The sequence below is a fragment of the Pempheris klunzingeri genome, chromosome 4, assembly GCF_042242105.1.
Source record: "Pempheris klunzingeri isolate RE-2024b chromosome 4, fPemKlu1.hap1, whole genome shotgun sequence".
Classification (NCBI taxonomy): Eukaryota; Metazoa; Chordata; class Actinopteri; order Acropomatiformes; family Pempheridae; genus Pempheris; species Pempheris klunzingeri.
Window position 1 is genome coordinate 26,908,697 of NC_092015.1, and position 19,906 is coordinate 26,928,602.

The 19,906-nt window shown below is 43.3% G+C and overlaps 1 protein-coding gene across 1 annotated transcript in view; it reads right to left on the minus strand.

Moving 5' to 3' along the window:
• Positions 1-4,326: 4,326 nt before the first annotated feature.
• LOC139199577 (calsyntenin-2-like) overlaps positions 4,327-19,906 on the minus strand; it is a 145,806-nt gene continuing 130,226 nt past the window's right edge. The window contains exons 13-18 of the mRNA XM_070828626.1: positions 14,980-15,179; positions 10,738-10,914; positions 10,381-10,526; positions 8,868-8,991; positions 4,721-4,905; positions 4,327-4,539 (exon numbers count right to left, since the gene is read on the minus strand). Of these exons, the coding sequence (XP_070684727.1) occupies positions 4,327-4,539; positions 4,721-4,905; positions 8,868-8,991; positions 10,381-10,526; positions 10,738-10,914; positions 14,980-15,179 (1,045 nt within the window). The remainder of the gene's footprint in view (positions 4,540-4,720; positions 4,906-8,867; positions 8,992-10,380; positions 10,527-10,737; positions 10,915-14,979; positions 15,180-19,906) is intronic.

Sequence of the window (19,906 nt, forward strand, 5' to 3'; positions counted from 1 at the left end):
CATATACATATAGTATACAGTATTATAGTATTATATACATATAATACTAGGAAGGCGAGGCTGTTTGGACATGTGACATCATAGAGTATACTCTAAAAGTCAGGAGGCATACTGAAAACTGTAGGAACTATTGCTCCACAATGCATTGTACAAAGGAAGTGAAGGAGCTGCCTAAACTCAAAGTGATAACCCTAACCCTAACCCTGATGCTGGTAAAACACCTAAAAGACTGTGTACTGGGAACCTAGTGAACAAATACGACAAAGAATAGGAAACCTACTGTGTTTAGGGGGACTGTTTTGATGCAGGTCTGTGAGTGTTGCTGTCTGTGGTGCTGAGCATCACTTCGGCCTTCAGCACCATGGAGAGCACACACTCCCGTGGACCGTTTCCAAACTGCTTATTGAGCAGTTTAAACAGGGCTCAAACCAAGTTTTACTTTTTCTTCTTTTTGACATTTGGAGCCTAAAACATGAACCACATACACTACGGCCGTGCAGGCTTGGTGTTTGTGCTGATATCAAACAGAGCCTGACACCAAACTCCACAAAAAGACACATCTCATAGGTTTTACTCACCTGTGCTCTTATTATACTTTGAAGTGTGTAGAAGACGAACAGAGCAAACTCCTTTTGTTGATTTCCAGTGAAGTATCCATTTCTCTTATATTTTATTATATAAAACAGTAACACTAACAATTACCACCCCAACCTGAGTCATGATTGACCACCTCCAATATATCAGGACTTCAGTGTAGGAGGGGGGCACAGTGTTAATGTTTGCCTGTATGGCCTGTTTGATACAGCACCTAGTCTTTTATGAAGGAATAAAAAGTAATCCAGTGCACAACAATGCTACACCTTCTCCTGAAGAGAAGAAGTTAAAAGAGTGGATGGATGGTTACATTCAGTTGAATGAATGTCTTTAGATACATGTTCTAAAATTGCCTGCAGCTTTAGCTCAGATCAAATACTGCTGTAAACAGAACCAGTACTGGAATTATTTTGTTTTTTTCCCCCTAAATGACTCTACAAACCAAGGTTAGATGTTTATGCTGAAGAGCAATACTTTTGATTCTCACTAAAAGAAATTTTCAGCCTCCCAAACATAACTTTGATTCCTGCATAAATAATTGGAATCAGATTGCACACTTTCTTTCCTCACTGATTGCAGTTTTTCCACTTTCATAATACGATTCTGAACTTTCATAATCAGATAAAATGGTATAGGTACAGGAATAATGTAATAATGGCTGAAAGGAAACTCAGGCCTGTGAAGTGCTGCCACACACACACACACACACACACAACCGGCCGTCATCACACAAATACGAGACCCACAGCTAGATTCCAAAACAAGTTTTTATTGGCCAATTTACAGAAAGTGCTGTAGTGACCATTCCAAAGGAAAACAGACCAAAGAGTCTAGAGAAAAAAATAAAAATAAAAAAAACCAAAAAAAACCTTTTACACATTATACAAGGTTCCATGTTAATTTCACCGCCCTCCTCTTCTAAAACAAACGTCAGGACAACATTAGGGCTCGGGCTGATGCAAAATCCACCAAGGGTTCCGGGGGGAGAGGGGGTGGGTGCAAGGAAGGAGGTGACATCACAAGACTAGGTGTCACAGTAGATGAGAAAACTCTTAACGACATATGGGATCTTTACATGAACATAGAGCTACAGCGTACACATACAGCAGGTTCTCCCAGCTACACCCACAGGACGGCTGTCAGAGGCTCAGTAGGTGAGAGGAGGAAACGCTCTGGTGTTCGTGACCTTATCGGAGGTCGACTGTATTATCAGCCTCTGCTCAGGTCACATGTGACAAAACTTCCTGTCTGTGGATTCTTCGCTATCAAACGTTACAGACCAACTGGATTGAGGATGGCCACAGCTCGAGATTAATGCCCGTTCACTTCAAGGTGAAGAAACCTTCGACTGGGTTTTCTGATTATGTCAAACGTGATACTGCCAAATGCATTCACCTCTCTGTCCTTTTATCTTTAAGTTGCACCAGAGAGCTTCACAAGTCGGCTGCCCAAAGTGCTGCTAACAAAGTGAGATTCATGTAATGTGACAACACCTCTAGACCTGAATGTCTTTCATTAATGCTGCATTTCATTCAAAGGGAGAAGTTGGAAAAGTTTTGTGCAGGTAATGTGTCTCTAGCAGTCTCAAGTAGACACGGAGCCACATTAGCATTCATTTGAACTCATGTTTCTGTCCACCTGACAATTCTTAGTCTGATATTCACTCTCCTTTTACTGCCATTTCGGTCTCCACCGGCTCAATGACAAAAGAACATTCAGTTTCTCAGCTGCTAAATGCTCCACTGTGCACACCAGCTTGTTGCTAACTGTGTCCGCCTGCTGTTTGGTCCTGGGCAAGTAGTGCACAGTGAGTTTGTCAGAGCGATGAGACTGAAACAAAACATTGAAGTTAGAAGTTTAAAAGCAAAACAACGAGCTGACAGGTGTTAAAATGCTCTACAGAGTTGGCTGATAATTCTCTTTCATTAGACATGACATCCTTAGATTCATTGTTGATAAAGATATAATTAGTGCAGCTTAAATCCCATTACACACAATTCATTTCATTCATTTAATTTTTACTATTGTGAATATTTATTATAGCTCTTATTAAAAAATAGGTTGCATATTTGAGCCTGATTTCTTATCTCAACTTGAATATTTTTATTGTACAGTTGGTGTCATGTTTTGAGAAGTTTATTAGTCAGCTGTAAAATGAGTACATATGTTGGTTCTGTTTCTCTAATAACCAGATTTAGAGGACAAACCAAACACCTATAGGTTATTAAAATCTATTGGTCTGAGAAATCCAGCCAGTTTATAATGATAACATCAGATATTTGCATGTATTGACTTTCCTACTACAAATTCCAGCATCACGGGCCAGCTCCATCACGCTTTCTCTTGTCGAAAGTTAGGATTTCTCATGTGTCAACACCTCTGCAATGCAGCATGAATGACTAGTGAAACGACTTAGCTTTTGTAGTGTCGCTTTATTTCAACAAGTACTTGTTGTTTAGGACTTTGCTGCTGAGACTAAACCTGAGACTGTGCAAGTCTTGTGGACCGTATATAAGCAGTGAGGGCACTCTCTCCTGTCGCATGCCTAATGTGGGATTTAGATGTTGAAGGCTGGTGCCCTCATTGAATGAGCATCTTGCCTAGTGCAGCTTTCACTGACCCAGTCATTACGAAGGCAGTGGCGCATCCATCTCAGCAAAGCCAACTGGCCGTCAGCTGGAATGATCTGAACACTGAGCTAGAAACACACATGGAGGACTGAGGGGTCTGTTTAGTAAAGACTCCTGCAGGCTCAGGGCTCAGGGTGTGTACATACATATGAGGAGGTGGTGTGTGCGCTGTGTACATGTGGAGAGGAGGGTCTCTGGGTGGAGAAACTGGTGTTGGGGGTGGAGGGGTGGGTGGTCACCTACTATACTCACTATTTACAAGAAAGGAGCGTATAAAAATGTACAAGGAGACTCCTCTGTCTTTCCCAAAAACCCAGAACTCAGACCCCTCGGATAGTTCGACATGAGACTACACACAGATCGTCTTTTTTTGTTGTTTTTGAGTACCATTGAAAATATGCTATTTCTGTAAAATCACCTGGCTTTGCCACGTAGGCTACAATAAAGACTGATAAATAACATGAAGTATACAAACCAAAAATAGTCAGATTCTTTACTTTTACAACTCAGTTTTTCTTAAATAAAGTCTGTTTTGCATTTTCATGGGACATCAGAAATCTCACTGTGGAATTTGACACATCAAGCTGAATGTATGGTGCAGGGTGGCTTCGACAAAATGGGACTCAAACAACTTTATTTCGCTAAAGATTGCAGTTGTGTGGTGTAGACTGTAGTGGGAGAGATATCACTCGAGGAAAAACAGCTCTAGGGGGTTGACCTAAATTTGGCGAGCTGTCCCTTTAAGAAGGATGACAGTCATTTGATTGAGGAGCAGTTTTAGTGTCATGTTATTTCTTCTCAGCTGGAGAAAACAGGAGGTTTTCTGACAAGGCTGAGGTTTAATCATTGCATTGTGTGTGTGTGTGTGTGTGTGTGTGTATCTCAGGGTGGTCTTCCAGTAGGGGGAGATATTACCTCATTCATAGAGCATCTGCAGCACATGAAGTCTTTTGTTTCAACCGTCTGATTTGAGGTTTCAGTATGGACATGTTGCAGAGAGAGAGAGGTGTGTGCGTGTGTGTGGGTGTGTGTGTGGGTGTGCGTGTGTGTGTGTGTGTGTGTGTGTGTGTGTGTGTACTGTGTGTACTGTGTGTACTGTGTTTCAATAAGATATTGTTGTTTTGTCCCAGTTTTGGACGTTCTTGCTCTGGCGTTGCATCCTGGGTAGCTGAACGTCCACTTCCTCCTCACTGTCGTCTGACTCAGCGCTGGTGATGTCGTCATCCTCCTCCTCTTCCTCGTCATCTTCCTCCTCCTCCTCCTCCTCCTCCTCCTCGCTGGCGTCCTCCTCTGCAGCCTGGGGCTCCTCCAGGTTCTGTGGTCAGAAATATTCAGAGCTTCAGAAACTAAATGATCGTGTTTAAAAGGATAATTTTGCCTTTAATTCCTGATGTTTATGCAGAGCATGGACATAATATATCTTCTTCTCTTGTAGATATTCCAATCAATACTACCCAGTCCATTTTATTCATCGCCCACCCAACCCCCCCTCCTACCTCCATCGGGTTGACCGTGATAGTCAGAGCTGAGTCGTCCCAGGTCCCATCCGCATCTTTAGTGGTCTCGGCCAGCCTGACCTCCTGCTGGTGGGTCAGGTGGATGCGGTAGATGCCCAGCACCACGACCACCACCAGAGCAGCGATACACATCACAATTACCACAGTGGCAGCGCTCGGCACGCCTGAGGAGAAGATGAGAGGAGAGCATGAGGTGAGAGAAATGGAGAGAAATAAATCGGACAACATAGCAGGGAAAAACCAATGCAAACACACCAAAGCTGCTTCAGTAATCCTCCCTTTGAAAGAACCGTTTGAACGATGGAAGAGGCAGATAAAAAAAAAAGAAAGGTCCAACTCAAAACAGCAGAGGTTGATATATCCCGAATTATAGTCCCTCCAAAAGCACTGGATCCTACACATCCCATAATAAGCTCAACAAACTTTTTCCATCTTCTTTCTTACACTATCCCAGTCACCCCCAGTTATAACACAGACCAAGCCCAAGTAATGCTGTGTATTTTAGGTCAGGTTGTAGATGAGTCATTGTTTTCTCTCTCCTCTCACTGTTATCTGGTCCCTGGATATTAAAAGCCTTTTGTGATAGCCTATTGATTTTTTTATTATTTTTATTTCTTCATGTTATTGTACGAGAGGCCTTTTTAACCTTTAAACAAGATGGTCCTCTGTTGGTGATTGTGATCTTAAATTTTTGTGACAGTCTATTGATTTCCTTATGTCATTTGTTCACTGTAGTTTCATGCCTATGCTAATCAATACTTGGGTCTGTTTGGTCATGCCAGCGGTGTGGCTCTACAGATGGCAGTGCCAGTCTTTTAGTCTGTCCATCACTTTGGTCCAGACTGAAACATCTCAACTGCTGAAGGGTCGCCATCAAATTTAGTTCAGACATTCATGTCCCACTCAGGATGAATTGTGATCTTCTGACTTTTCATTTAGTGCCATCATGGGGTCAGAACTGTCAGAGGTGGCTGTGGCTCAGGAAGTAGTGCGGGTCGACCACTGATCTCAGGGTCTGTGGTTCCAGTCCGCGGCTCCACCTGCCACAGTGTCCAGGGACAAGACACAGAACAGTACATTGCTCCTGATGCTCAGGCATCTCTGAACGAGTGAATAGGAGGCAAACTGCAAGGGTGCGTTCTGGATAAAATTACTGGATGGAGGCAATTTACCATTTCAGTTTCACTAATGTTTTAGTTTATAATCAAATACCAGCCTTTTCTGTAATTTATGTTTAGTTCTAATCATCATGTGCTAGGATGCTAACATGCTAAACTAAGATGGTGAGCAGGGTAAACATTACCTAGGTACCATTAGCATGTTAGCATTGGTAAGACCAGGATCAGGAACAGCTCTGGGCTGTGAGGTGATTTTGCAGCAGTATCACAGGAACAAGTGACCCCCCCACTCGTTTCAACTGTCCCATTCTCATGGCTGTCAGTAAACAGAAGACAGCACGATAACCTTCCTCGTGTTTAAACTTTTAGTTGAATGTGTGTCCAAGGCTTGCTGGACGGCTTTCAGTCAAATAAGATCTAAAAAAAACAGGAGAGCTTTTACTGAGCCATGTGGAAGCTACAGATTGTTTCAAATATATTTAAAAAAAAACGCCAACACATTTCATTTCAGTCTCGGAGCAGCACGCTGCTGCAGAGATGTATCATAAGCCCTATTTAGTAGCATAACCACAACACACGTTGAGGGATTTCTCTTGATCTAAAATGTTTATTTCTTCTGCTCTGATCTCCAGCCTACTGAGATAGCACGACTTCTCTGTGCCTGCCCTCTCTGCACTGGGCCCTGCTTGCGTGTGTGCTTGTGTGTGTGTGTTTAACAAGACTGAAGCTCACAGAGGACTCTTCAGATGATCATTAGATTCAGTCTAGTTCCCTAGATTTTCACGCTAAATCCACGGCCTTTGATCTTCCTCGCAGTGAAGCTTCATGCAGCCCCTCCGAGTAACTTGAGTGAGTGTTTGCATGCGTGCACACACACACACACACACACACGCACTTTGTATTGTACAACAAACAGCATGATATCATCTGGAACGATCACGTGCTAAAAACACGTCACGGCTTAAACTACAGCTGGAAATCTTGTTTTTATTTTTTATTTTTAGACACACTTATATTCCTGATTTTCATCCACTCCCACCGCCCTCCCTGCTCCTCTGACCTCCTTTTTCACACACACACACACACACACACAGACAGACACACACACACACCAACTCTCTGGGCTGTTAACAGCATTGGCCACTGAACTCTCCAGGACTATAAGTAGAATCCATTAGAGTCTGATGAATAATTAAATCTGGTGTGGTAGATTAAGACCAATGTCTCTCCTCCTCGCCATGTTCTCTTTAGATCACGCATATGCGCCGAGGGAGGGGAATAAGAGAGTTTACACTGCTCTCTGTCACTGAGGACCTCTGTGTGAGAGCAGCAGTCTGATGAACACAACGATAAACAAACTAGAAAGCGAAACCGAGTGTTCCCTTGGATCCAGGCATGTTTACCCTGGGATGGATAGCTGACAGAGAAACTCTTCACAGGCTGTGGCTCAGTGGTTAGCAACACACTCAGCACTCTGTCTTTGAGGGTTTCCGAGCACCCATCAGTTTTTGTGTTAAGTCATCTCCTACATTCTCTCACATGTTTATTTCCCAACAGTGAAAACAGAAAGCACAGTTAGCTGTCATTTCATCTTTCAAAGCAAACTCTCAGATCATCTTCATACATCACTTAATATACATTTGTTTTTAAACCATAACCTTCATTTTATATATTTTGGTGTCTAAATGGCTTGTAGGTACAAAAAGTTTTAGAAGTGATCTAGTAGATCATCACAGCCGTCAGCCACACAACGGGCTGCAATGGCTGTAACGTAATCTTTTGGGGCCCAATCAAAGCATGTCTGCTACGAGTGCCTGTTTTTGCCACCGACAGGCTCAGATTGTTACTGTGTCTGACACCATTATAGAAAGGATCCCTACAGAGGTGGACCTGTAAGATTTAGTTTGACCAGAAAGAGCCGCCATCAGATTCCATTGACGAAAACAGTAATTCCGCCTTGCAGAATACGGGAGTTGTTGGTCCTCTGCTGCATCGACCGGTTTGCTTGTGTCATTGTGTGAGTTTGGTGTTCTAAAGGGTCGGATCAGAACTAACCAGTTCAAACACAGAAGTCACACAAAGTCCAGTGTTGTGTCTTTACTTGCTTTCTCTCAAGCTGCCTTTACAGCGCTTTTACTTTATTTGCTACATCGCCCAGAATGCTGTTCGACAACCAACAACAAAAGAAAAAAGCTTTCACTAGTTGATTCTAAGGGACCAAACATTAACCAACCACACTTTAAAGTTGGTGTTTTAGATCGAACACACAGCCTAGGTGGGAAAAAAGCTATCTATCGAGAACAAAATGTAAATTGTGAGTTACATAGTTGCTTTCACATCCGCTCACCTGGGCGACTTTAACTGGGCAGGTAACATCTGCTTTGGATCTTGTGTGTGCAGCCGTCCTTAAGGTTAAATGGTTGATTTTATGTATCACCAACTGCCCGTTTTTTGTTCTTTTTAGTTGGACAATGATGTGCTACCCGTATTTATTTAATTTATTCAGCTGCTCTTTATTGTATTTATCAATCCTTACTTTGGTTTCATGAACAGAGAGGGCATGACTGGGGGGGCTAAGGGGAGATAATGGGAGCATAAATAGATCATGAACTGTAATACTGAATCATCTTATGTGCAGATTGTTGAATAAAGTTTCGCTAGGTTAGGTTGTGTTAATCTGGGCTTCTTTTTGTACCGCCTGTGCTCTCGCTCTCCTGTGACTAGTTTGAAACTGAACAATGGCCACTGATTCATTGCAAATAATGTAAATTGGTTAGCTCAATGTTCTCAGATGAGGCTGTCAAAAATAGCCAAGTCAGAGCTTAAAACCAGCTACCAGCAGAATAACTGTAACCTCAGTGACACAGTGAGAGTGGGTACTGGACTACAATACAGCCGATAACTCCTAAAGCAGCAAAGTCACTAATAAACCCCCACAACAGCGTCCCCACCGAGCCATTGTATGTGTTCCACTCAAGTCCAGTTCAAGTGCAAAGACATTTTCTTACCTGAGCTGTGGCTGGGGTACAGGTCCTGAATCATGGAGGGATGGTGGACCACCTGCATGTACTGAGGCGGGGCTACCATGTGATTGACATGCTCCCCAGCTTCTGAACTGTGCAATAAGCCCACCTGGTTGGGAGCAAATGAAGTAGAAGTGATGATTTTGGAAAGTAAAGGGATCCCATTTTGCATTCTGGTCCATGCAGTCCCAGTGCGCCTAAACTCGCCTTGACTCATACAGATGATATATTCCAGACAGAATAAAGTAAAGATTTTAGAGGGAGGCTGGGAATAAAGTGAATGCATTTATGCCTTTTGGGGGACAGGGTCAGCTCAATACATGAAGGTGAAATGTAAACTAGATTCATCGACACTCCCCAAGGTTCAAACTATGCCTAGTGAAACATATTGTTCCCTCCAAGTAAACATCAGAGAATGTATAAATAAGCCAAACAGACCCCGGACAGAAACAAACAGTGGTTAGCTGACACATCGAGCTGATTTTGGCATTTAACATCCAGTGTGAAAAATGTATTACCGGTGGAGTGTGTGTGTGGACGTGTCTGCCTGCGAGAGAAGCCTGATCCACTGTAGAACAGTTCAAGGTGTCTTTAGGAGCAGTGCTCTGTGTTCAGTGCCTTCTAGTGATATTTGGTTGTATTTGCAGTGAGCTCCTTTAAACTGAAAGCTCGATGTTAACATCGTTGGTACTAACCAGATTAAAATAATCATCACGCTGTTTTTATTAAGTTGAGTTTGAGTGTGGACCTTAGTTAAGATGAAGGTTTCATTAGCCACGTTACAGTTTATTTACCACTAAGAATGGAAGTGTTGGAGTTCCTACTGCAGCTCATTTTAAAATCATCAGAGTGAAAGTGTTGCCAGACACCTCTGAGCTGAATCAGCTCACTGAATCAGCTCACTTACATTGCCGGTTCAAGCACTTTGGTCCAGTTGGTTGTAAGAAGCACGTTGTCCCTAGTGACAGCTTGCTATTACTATTGCAAGTGATATTAGTGATTTTTGAAAATCAAAAATGCACAACATCATCCATTATCTTAGACATTTTCATACATTGTCACTCTACTACTTAATGCATATCTCTTAATGGACGAGTGGGTAGGTTGGAGCTGCCATCTATATTTCCACTCATATATTACAAAAGTGGGCTAAACTCATGACTGACTACTGGCTATTACTCAGGACAAGTGCATTAACCTAAATGATGTCAGTCCAGGTCTCAAATTCCAATTAAAAAACTGTAACTGTAAATGTCAGACCAATGACATCTTCATATTACTTGCTGTTTTACACAACAGTCCAACCAAAACAAAAAGACATCCAGTTAACTATCAAGATAGTTGACATAGACAAATGAACATATGAAGAACAGCAGCAAATCCTCAGATTCGGACAGCCAGAACCAGTGAATTCACTCTTAAAACCTGTTTCACAGTGATAAACCATATCAACGTCAACCTTTAAACCCACATCAGTCACACTGTAGTTCACGCTCACCTCCAGGTTAAACTCGTTGCTGGTGTAGCGTCCATTGAGCTCCGAGCAGGTGAGGCGAAACCTTCTTTCTGTGAGTTGTCCAGGCTGCCAGTTATAGTAACGTACCTGTCGGATCACCTGTTCATAGTTGGACATGGAGTCCACACCTGTGGACGAGAGACAGGGACAACAGGGGAGTTAGGGTTGTTGTATGCAGACAAAGATGAGAGGAAAGGTAGAAATAACAGAGGCTCTTTAGGACTGAGGCTGCACTGAATCAATGCATGTTAAAGGCAGAGTTGTTGTTGTCATGGCAACCACCTGTCTAATAACACACACGGCGCATTAAGCTTTGTCGTGGTTATCAGGGTAACCTACCGTATATGGACATGCCAGAGGTGGAGTTGGTGGCGTCGAGGTGTTTTCCAAGCAGAGCGCTTCGCTGAAGTTGGAGGGACTCCTGCTCCGGCCTCAGCTCCTCCCCCAACACCAGGACATCACAGTAGTCCAAGTTATGGATAATCTCCTCCAGCACCCCAGGTCCATGTGCTGCACATGCATGCACACACACACACACACACACACACACACACACACACACACACACACACACACACACACACACACACTGCTGTAATTTGCCAACTCTTGAAACCAAAAACTACTGGAAAATATCGGGATCAGTATTCTGTCACCTGATTTTTTATTATAGGCTTTTCAAAAAAGAGGAACTGTTGGCAGCCAATCAGTCAGTTAATCAAATATACTGTTCCCGACATGAACAACATGAGTGTATTTAGGCTTAATTGTCACACGACAGTCGCTGACGCTGAATACTTTGATGAACCATAATTCAAACAGAACTGGACACAAAAACACCTGCTATTACTCCCAAACTCCAGCTATTCATCACCTCTGTGAACAGAGACAGTGCAACGAAGTCCAGCCTCCATCACAGTGGCTGCTAAGCACCAGCCTCCACCTCTCACTGCTGCCCAGCCTTCTCCCTCACTGTGTGCTCCCATGGGAGGAACCGGCTATGCCCATTAAACAGCTTCCCAATGGAGAAAGATGCAGTAGATGCGTGGTTTGTGTGTGTGTTTGTGGAGGGGGTCTCTGAGGGAAAAGGGGGGAGAGTGAGGAAAACAGGCAAAAAGAAATATGTGGGAGAGAAAAGAGGATACCTCCATAGTGTTTTTTCATGAAGGCATTTCTTTAAATGTGGTCTTTGGTTGCTTTTTAGCCTCACTGTCTTGGATAAGCAGTAAGCTAACTGTTTTCTGCATGAACCCACTGCACGGTGCTCCCCAGCACCAAACAGCAAAGTCAGCAATTAGCTGCTGAACGTAATGAAGCATTTAGCAGCTCAAGAAAAAAGATGTTCCCCATGGGAGTGAATGGATAACAAAACAAAGTGAAGAAGGTTGGGAATATTGGACTTAGAATGAATGCTGGTGTTACTCTGGATGTGAAGCTGGATGTGAAAAGTAAGGCCATTACTGTCAGCTCCCTGTGGAGTTCTTCTGTCCCCAAGAGGCCAGAAATGTTAATAAAATGGTGGCTGAGCTTATGGCCCTCTGGTGATGTTCAGGGGGGGCTGAACAAGCAAAGAAAAGATCGATTACTACAGATGATGAAACTTCTAAAACAAGTTCAAATAGAAAATGAGACATTCAGATGAAGGCAAACAGTCAAAACCATCAGCAAGAACGAGTTTAGAGTTTAGAGTTTAGAGTGAGGTCCAAAAACACACCTGAGATCACCGCTCATCGCCACAGGTGACGGCAAAAACACAAAACACATGTTTGAGATCCTTATCTTCATAATAACAACTAGAGGACTGCAATGCAGCTCGAAGAACTGTGTGGAACTGTGTTTTCACGTTTGAAAGAAGAGTGAAAACATTCGTGAAGAATTCAAGTCATAAGCAGTGAAGAACTGTTTTGTACACTCACGTGAGCGAGACTCAAACACATCATAAAGGACATTACTGCTGCTTTTAGTTTCCATTTCACGCACACAAAAGATCACCTCATGGTGATGTTACATAGTCTCACTTCAAAACAGAATGTGCAGTATTATTATTAGACTTATTAGTATTAGTGTTATTTATTTCTTACATTTGCAGAACGCATGCTGGCATGTGTAAAAGGAGCGTTATTATTATTTGAGCCATCACTGCACTTTTTAAATCAAGCTGCTGATTGTTATTGTGTTTCTACATGGTTGAGGTTATGGTTAATACTAAAATACTACTAAAACACAAGCCAGTACACATGAGTAGTGCAGCCTGAGTGCAGCACTGTCCCAGGAACAGTTTGAGCGCAGCCAGCAATGATCTTAGAACTACAGTGTGGGAGGGACGGCTCCCTAGAAAGAATCACAAAGAAGAGAAGGGACGAGATGGTGAGAGAGGGAAGCGAAAGAATAAAGTCTAAAGCAGAAGAGGACACAGAACAGAAGATGGCCATGAAAGCAAATGGGTCAAGATGTTGAGTTAATAAGAGAATCAATGACATTGGCTTTGAGTAAAGTCATCAGAAAAGGCCTTGAAAAGAAAGTGTGGTGTGAGAGGAGTGAGGCAGCGCTGAGGAGGCTCAATAAAATGACAAAGACTGGAAGAGGGTGAGGGGGTGATTAGCAGGGTCCAAAAGAAAGTCACTGCATGCTCTGCTAAAGAAATATGTGATTTATCTTGAATACTTTAAGCCTTGAGAGAACACCAAATGTGCTCATTATGGAACTTCACCGTGCCTCCCTCTCCCACACACACTTTCTCTCCTCATCTCTCTTCTCTCTTTCTTCCCATTTCTATGTCTTTCTCTGGCTTCCAGCTAATCTCTTCCCCCCAGCTGCAGTCTCTATTTCACCAGCAGAAAGAGCTCCACCGACTCCTGAAAGCAATGCCACTATCTGCTCTCCTTCCTTCGCTGCATTACGCACAATGGAGGGCTAAAACCTCCCTTTTGCTCGGCTTATCTGCTCCTAATTGGCTGCGAGCGGCGGGGGCCGGGGGCCGAGCCGTGCCAGGACATGCCGAGGCGAGCCGAGCCTGTTCCAGCCTGGGTGATCAGATCGTTGGACGAGACTAGAGCCATCAGGATTAAATGTCATACTCATTTTCTGTCGGTCAAGGCGGCGCGACCCTGAGAATCGGTCTTGGGGTAGGCGCAGGTCTTACTCAGCAGGAAAGGGGGTCTGCGGGACAGAAAGGAGAGTGTACGGCCACAGTGGAGGGGCTAATACCTCCAGACCTGCATGGACAGGGGTGGACTGCAGCAGGAAATTGACTCCACATATAGGCAGGCATGGAACAAAAGGCTCTGGCCTCCATTGGAGATTACTGGTGGTGAGACGGGCCAGTCGTCCCCAACTGTATCTGAGGGGGTGTTTAAAATCCAGCTGTATGTGCAAACCTTACTCGTGTACTTTGTACTTCTACTCCTGCAATCTAGAAGGAAATATTACTCTAAAATAAATAAGTATATAAGGTAGATCAAGTACTTCTATAATATGACTGTGACAATAATAATAATGATGAGTCATTTAACTGTTGATATTTCAAGTACATTTTGCCAAACGTACTCCTGTGACAGTGGTAAAACTGTTGTAATCCTTGTGTCTCTTGTTCATTTATCTCCTGTTTTATGCCAAATAAGTAACAATGTAAGCACTGGATACCAAGTCCTAGATGGTGCCCATTGCCTGAAAGTGAAAATTGCATAAAAAAAGAGCACATAAAGCCATCACTACTCTGAGGCGCTGGAAAAAGTTTTACAAACGTACAACCTTTATGGGTTAAAATTCATCACTCGAAGATGATTTAATCTTGTCTGCAGCTGGATAATGTTTTTCCAAGTTCGCTGTGCCGCTGCTGCCTCCATCACTGCGAAGAGGTTAGGATCTGCTGAGAGGATCCAGACTGGTGACCGGTGCAGACTAAGACCAGCAGCTCCCTCACTCAGTGTGTTATATGGCTGTATGTCACTACCAAATACCAACTTTTGGGGTTCATGGTGTATACCGACGCACCAGATGAAAGAGTCCCACGAGGGTTTGTGTAATGGTACGCTTTCGCTGAAGGTTTGTTTTGATTGGAAGACAGGTGGCACTGCTTAGGCTATGGGACTTCATGAATGAGTGAACACATTATCAATATGAAAGGCCGCTGAAATATTTAGAGGAGACAGATTTCTATCTCGGAGAGGTACACATCTCCCGCTGTGTGAGGGCTTTGATTCAGACTACATTTTTGGTGTATGAGCTTGGAAAGTACACCGTAAACATACATGAAGATACCATTCCCATCCATGGAAAATTTAGCATTTGTGCCTTCAAAAGTAGTACAAATGACCAAAATGTTCCCTTTAATTAAAACACGCCACATTTCAGAAAAGCAGTGCCGCCCTTGGGTTTGACATTTTTCTCTTTTATCCCAATTTTTCTCCTCAGCTGCTCTCTGGTGTGGTTTAGATGGAACGAGTGAGTGGATTTACACCGAGTGGCTGATGCTGCAAAAAGGTAAGGATCCTTCACTGGCTTCCCACCTACCGCCTTCTGTGTTCAAAGGGTTGCAAAGGTGTTAACGCTGTGTGTGACGGTCCATACCTGTGTGATGTGCAGTGGCGTCTGCCCTGGTGACCGTGCTGATGATATGGAGGTCCTGGAACAGAGCTACACCCCCCGGCGCTCTGAGATCGGAGGCCGGCCGGTTCACTCTCTCCACCCCGCTGATGGTTATCCTGGGCTCGCTGGGCTGCAACACCATCACCACCGCATCGATGTCCGGGATGGTAATACATGTGTCTTCACCAAAACACCTGCAAACGGAGAGGAGAGGAAACGCTGGAGAGTGGGAGCTGGAAGACAGACTGAGATGCAAAAAAGCAGCCTGATACTGCTGGCAGTGATCTGGTGTTTCCTTTTTCAGCCCAGGCGTGAAGATACTGGTCTGTGACTGGGCTGCAGCTCTAATGCAAGCTAATGGTCTGTATGGTCTGTGTTTGTTTAACGCCTCTCTAGTCATTTCGACCACTCAAAGCGCTTTTACATCACATCCTCATTCACACATCATTCATTCAGGAGGAATCGAAGTCGGAGAAGACTGTTCTTTCACACACATTCACACACTGAAGGTTTTCAGATGTCCAGTTTACATAGAACTGTTTCAGCAGCATTTAGTGTACAAATCTTAATATATTCCTTTAATCTATGACCTGTAAAGTCTTACAAGACAGAAGGTAATTATTCAGTACAAAAAGAAGAGCTATTTTACTCAACAGTTTGTCTTAACTAGGTCATGGTCTATCATCCTCCTGTCACATTTCCTGTATGCTAATTAGCAGCTGCATTCTCCAATAAAGTTTCTTCCTCTCATGGATGTTTGTCACAGTCAGCGATGCAAAGTAACTAAGCACTTACTAAAATACTGTACTATATATGTACGTTACGTTTTCAAAGTGAAATATTGCACTTTTTACTCTGATGCTAATACTTCTGTACTTTCACTGAAGTAAAATTGTGAATGCAGAACTTTTACTATTTACTGAGTATTTCTGCAGTCTGCTGCTACCACTTTTACTAAAAGACCTCAGTACTTCTTTGACCATGGGTTAGAGTTTTAGGTTCTTGTGATTAAACTGCGATGACAAATATTCTTTTTTCATTGGGGCCTAGTAAGACTGAACCTGAAATCTGTCACAGTACCGCGGCATTGACCACAATCCTCCACGCACTGTCTGCTGTGGAGAAGCTGCCCTTCGTGAATGTACGACAGTGTCGCTGAGTGCATTTCTTTATTTTCTTCCTCTAATGGATTTCACTCAGCAAGGCCGAAGACCTTTCAGTGAAGAGAGGCACATATATACATAAGGACCATCCAGCTGATACACAGCACCAGAGGATGACAGAGGGCAAAGAGGGACACTTAAAGACCTTACAGAAAATAGCTCTGTCCCTTTCACAAGCAGCTGTATATCTATTGAGCATCACCAAAGCAGTGAAACATTACAGCAGCTAATAAAGCTTCACAATACCAACAGTGCTCTTGGCTGTGTGGAGGTAAAACAGGGGGTAAAACTAGGTGTCAGTGCTCAGGCAGCAGACACAGACCTGCAGCGGGGGCTCCTGCTGGGGTTTCAAACATGCATGTTTGCCTCCCTGCCTGCCTGTCAGTGTGCGACAGCATGCGTTTAAATTCACAGCATCTACTGGCAACCTTTAATGGATGGACCCATAGCGGCTCTCTTGGACTTGAGCTGGCTAGCTGTGAGCTCACAACGCAGAGCAGACACACACACACATGTATTCACACACACACGGGCGCAGTCATCTGACCGCCATCCGTTCTGATCCAGTGATGGACATACACGTACACGTACACACAGTGTAGAGGCTGCAGATTAAAAATCAGCGAAATGAAAAACAAGAGACTTTAAAATGAGAAAAGGACAGCGGGGGAGGGGGAGGAGGTATTAAGGGTGGTGATGTTGGTGGAGGGGGTGGTGGTATGCGCTGTGAAAGCTGAACAAACAACCAGATTTTTGTTTTTACATTTCACCGAAGGCCTTTCAAGCACACAAACATCTGTCAGTGGGAGGGATATCAATGCCTTGTCTCACTGCTGCAGCTACAGGAACGAACCATAACGAGCTTATTTCCTTTGCTAGAAAACCTGGCCTGCAAGATTTCAGCTGTTATTCATTCTGTATTTTCTCATCTGCATTCTGGTGTAAACCATGCCGCAATGCATAAATCCATATGATAGATTTCCATATGTTTTCTCTTGCTCTGGCCGGGTTGTTTAATATGAATTTTATATGGATAGAATTAGAAAAGCTAGAAGGAACAAGCAGTGTGTTTGGGTGAACGTCAAAGCAAAATACACCGTTGGCCATAAAGTTGGAATCAAATGTTTTTTTTACCTCTTCTCATGAAATGATTGTGACAATGTGATTTATTCTTGATAAATAAAGTGTATATCTTCTCAACTTCACTGATCAAACTCTTCCAAACATATCACAGTGAAACTTAAACCACAATGAACCTTTGCAAACTGTGTATTCAGGCTTTAACAACATTGGGGGTATTGAACAATTATTCCAACTTTATGGGCGACAGTGTATTTGAAAACTTTTTTTGAGCATGTATGAGAAGTTCCTGAAAAATATTTGCTCAGTATGAGTTATCATGCACACTGTCTCACTCATGTCCATGTTGACCTTTGGGGTGTGTATATCTGTAAAAATCAATTCCTTCAGGGACACAAAAAAGCCCAGAGAGGGCCTCGCTCCACTGGTTATTACAAAACTGCCAAGCACGTCTCTGTTTTTCTTACTTTTCCAGGCAGAACAAAGTTTCAGAAGTTACTCATTGGAATACCTGATTTTTTTTCTACATTCAGGAAACTTAGCTAATGGCTGATGAAAAACAGCAAATTCACATTTAGTTTACTGAAATATTTTTTAAAGAATCCCTGAAACTTGGAGTGAAACTTAACTATTGTCTCTAATCCTCCACAGTCAGTTGTGTGAGGCCGGTTTGAGACAAAAACAGGTTTGGGGGCATTGTGTAATCTCTCCTCTTCTTTCCTGCAGCCACAGCCGGTGGTGTGCGTCTGTTTGCTGTTCGGGCACTAAGCCATTGTTGTGAGCAGTGGGAGATACAAACTCAGCGATGCAGGGAGACGGCTGCTGCGTGGGATTGCCGAGGTTGGAAAAAAAACAACCAAAAAAAAAAAACAAAATCCTGGAGCCAGTCCAACTTAATTATAAAGAAATATGACATGGGAGCCTTAAAGGGCTGTTGCAAAGATTAGCGCTGGTTACTTTTATTTTCACATTGCCCGCAGTAATTGCAGTTATTAGTTGTCAGCACGCAACAAATCGAATTGCATTTGGAGGAATTCATTAACATCTCTATTTATTTGGGAGGAGAGATTCTGTCCGCGGCAGTCGGCAGAGTTTTTGCAGCAGTTGCTGATGTGCTATGGCGGGAGGCAATGTTTCAGGCTCTCTGTGTAACTAACTCAGGTGAAGGGAGTCTTTTCTCCTGGTGTGTTCTGGATGAAGTACTAAAACGACAAATTGGAAGTTAAATCACCCTTGCTATCAAAAAGACTCTACAAACAAATGTGCTGCTGTGAAAAGAAGCTGCACACTAGTTACACAGTGTCCATGGCGGACACGCTCACACAGCTATGACTCATCTCTGATTTCATCTTTCGCCTAGTGTTGGAGCGCAGAGATGTCATCTACAAACACTTGAGACTGTTTCTTATAAAAATCATTGTATGGCAATAATACAGAGACAGATTTACTCTCTCTGCATCTGTGCTGATAATTACATTTTCCTTCATTAGTAGAGCACGGCATGAGCAGTCATGGTAGTAGTAGCAGTAGTAGTAGTAGTAGTAATAGTGGTAGTAATAGTAGTACTAGTAATTTCACATTAAACAAATCTTGATTTAAAAAAAAAAACATGAACTGATTTCTGACATGCCCCGCAAGTTCATTTCTTTTAAAGCCCTGACACACACACACGTCGTCCACACGTTCCACTCTCCATAATCTCCAAAAATGGAAAAAGTTTTGCTCCAGAGAAGAAATATGACAGAGGAGTTGTTGCTCGCGCTGTTGGCTTTGTTATTTTCTCCACGCCTGCAGTAATTACAGTCATTATGCGTCGGCAAGAAATACGTTTAATTGCATCACCAGGAAATATACAACTCTTTAGTTGTGAGGAGTGATACTGTCTGTTGCACAGGGGGGAGTTCTTGCAGCACTCGCTGACGTGTTATGGTAGCAGGCCAAGTTTCAGGCTTTCGGCGTAACTAACTTAGTTGAGGAGAATTTTTTCCATTGTTGTGGATGCGAATATAAAAATACACACACTCTCATACACTAGCCACACATATAGTTTAGTAGTGGTTTCACGCTATTTTCATCCCTTACACACACACACACACACACACACACTCCAGCATAAACACAGCTATGGCAACAGGCAGACCAGTCAGCAGTCTGCGAGGAAAAACATAATCTAAACAACATTTAGCAATGACGTAAGCTTAGCCATCATTAGCATAATGCATTCCTTGATAATCGGTGTGCCTCTGCCTGCGATGACTCTGCTTCATCACCACCAGCCTGTGTGGCACACACACACACTCACTTCTATAGTGTTAGTTGAAGTTCTCGCGCTCACAGCCGTGCATCGAACCCAACAGGAGGGCGGAGAGTGACCCCCCCAGGCTGTGCTGCAGGGGTCCACATATATTTAAAACAATCATGAATTTTAATGGGAACCCGCAGAGGGAGGCTGTTTTACCAGCCAGACTCAGACTACCAGCTACACACTCTCATTCTCAGTTTTTATATCTCTCTTTTTCTCATTCCTCTGGCAAAATCCAGGCAGAATTATTAATACGTAACATGAAAATGTAAAAACTGGCCCCCGGTGGCGACAGCGAACAGAAAATGGTGTATTAAAGGAAAAGGAAAGTGACAGCAGAGGAAAGAAGAGACAGAGGGAGAGGAATGAGAGGAGG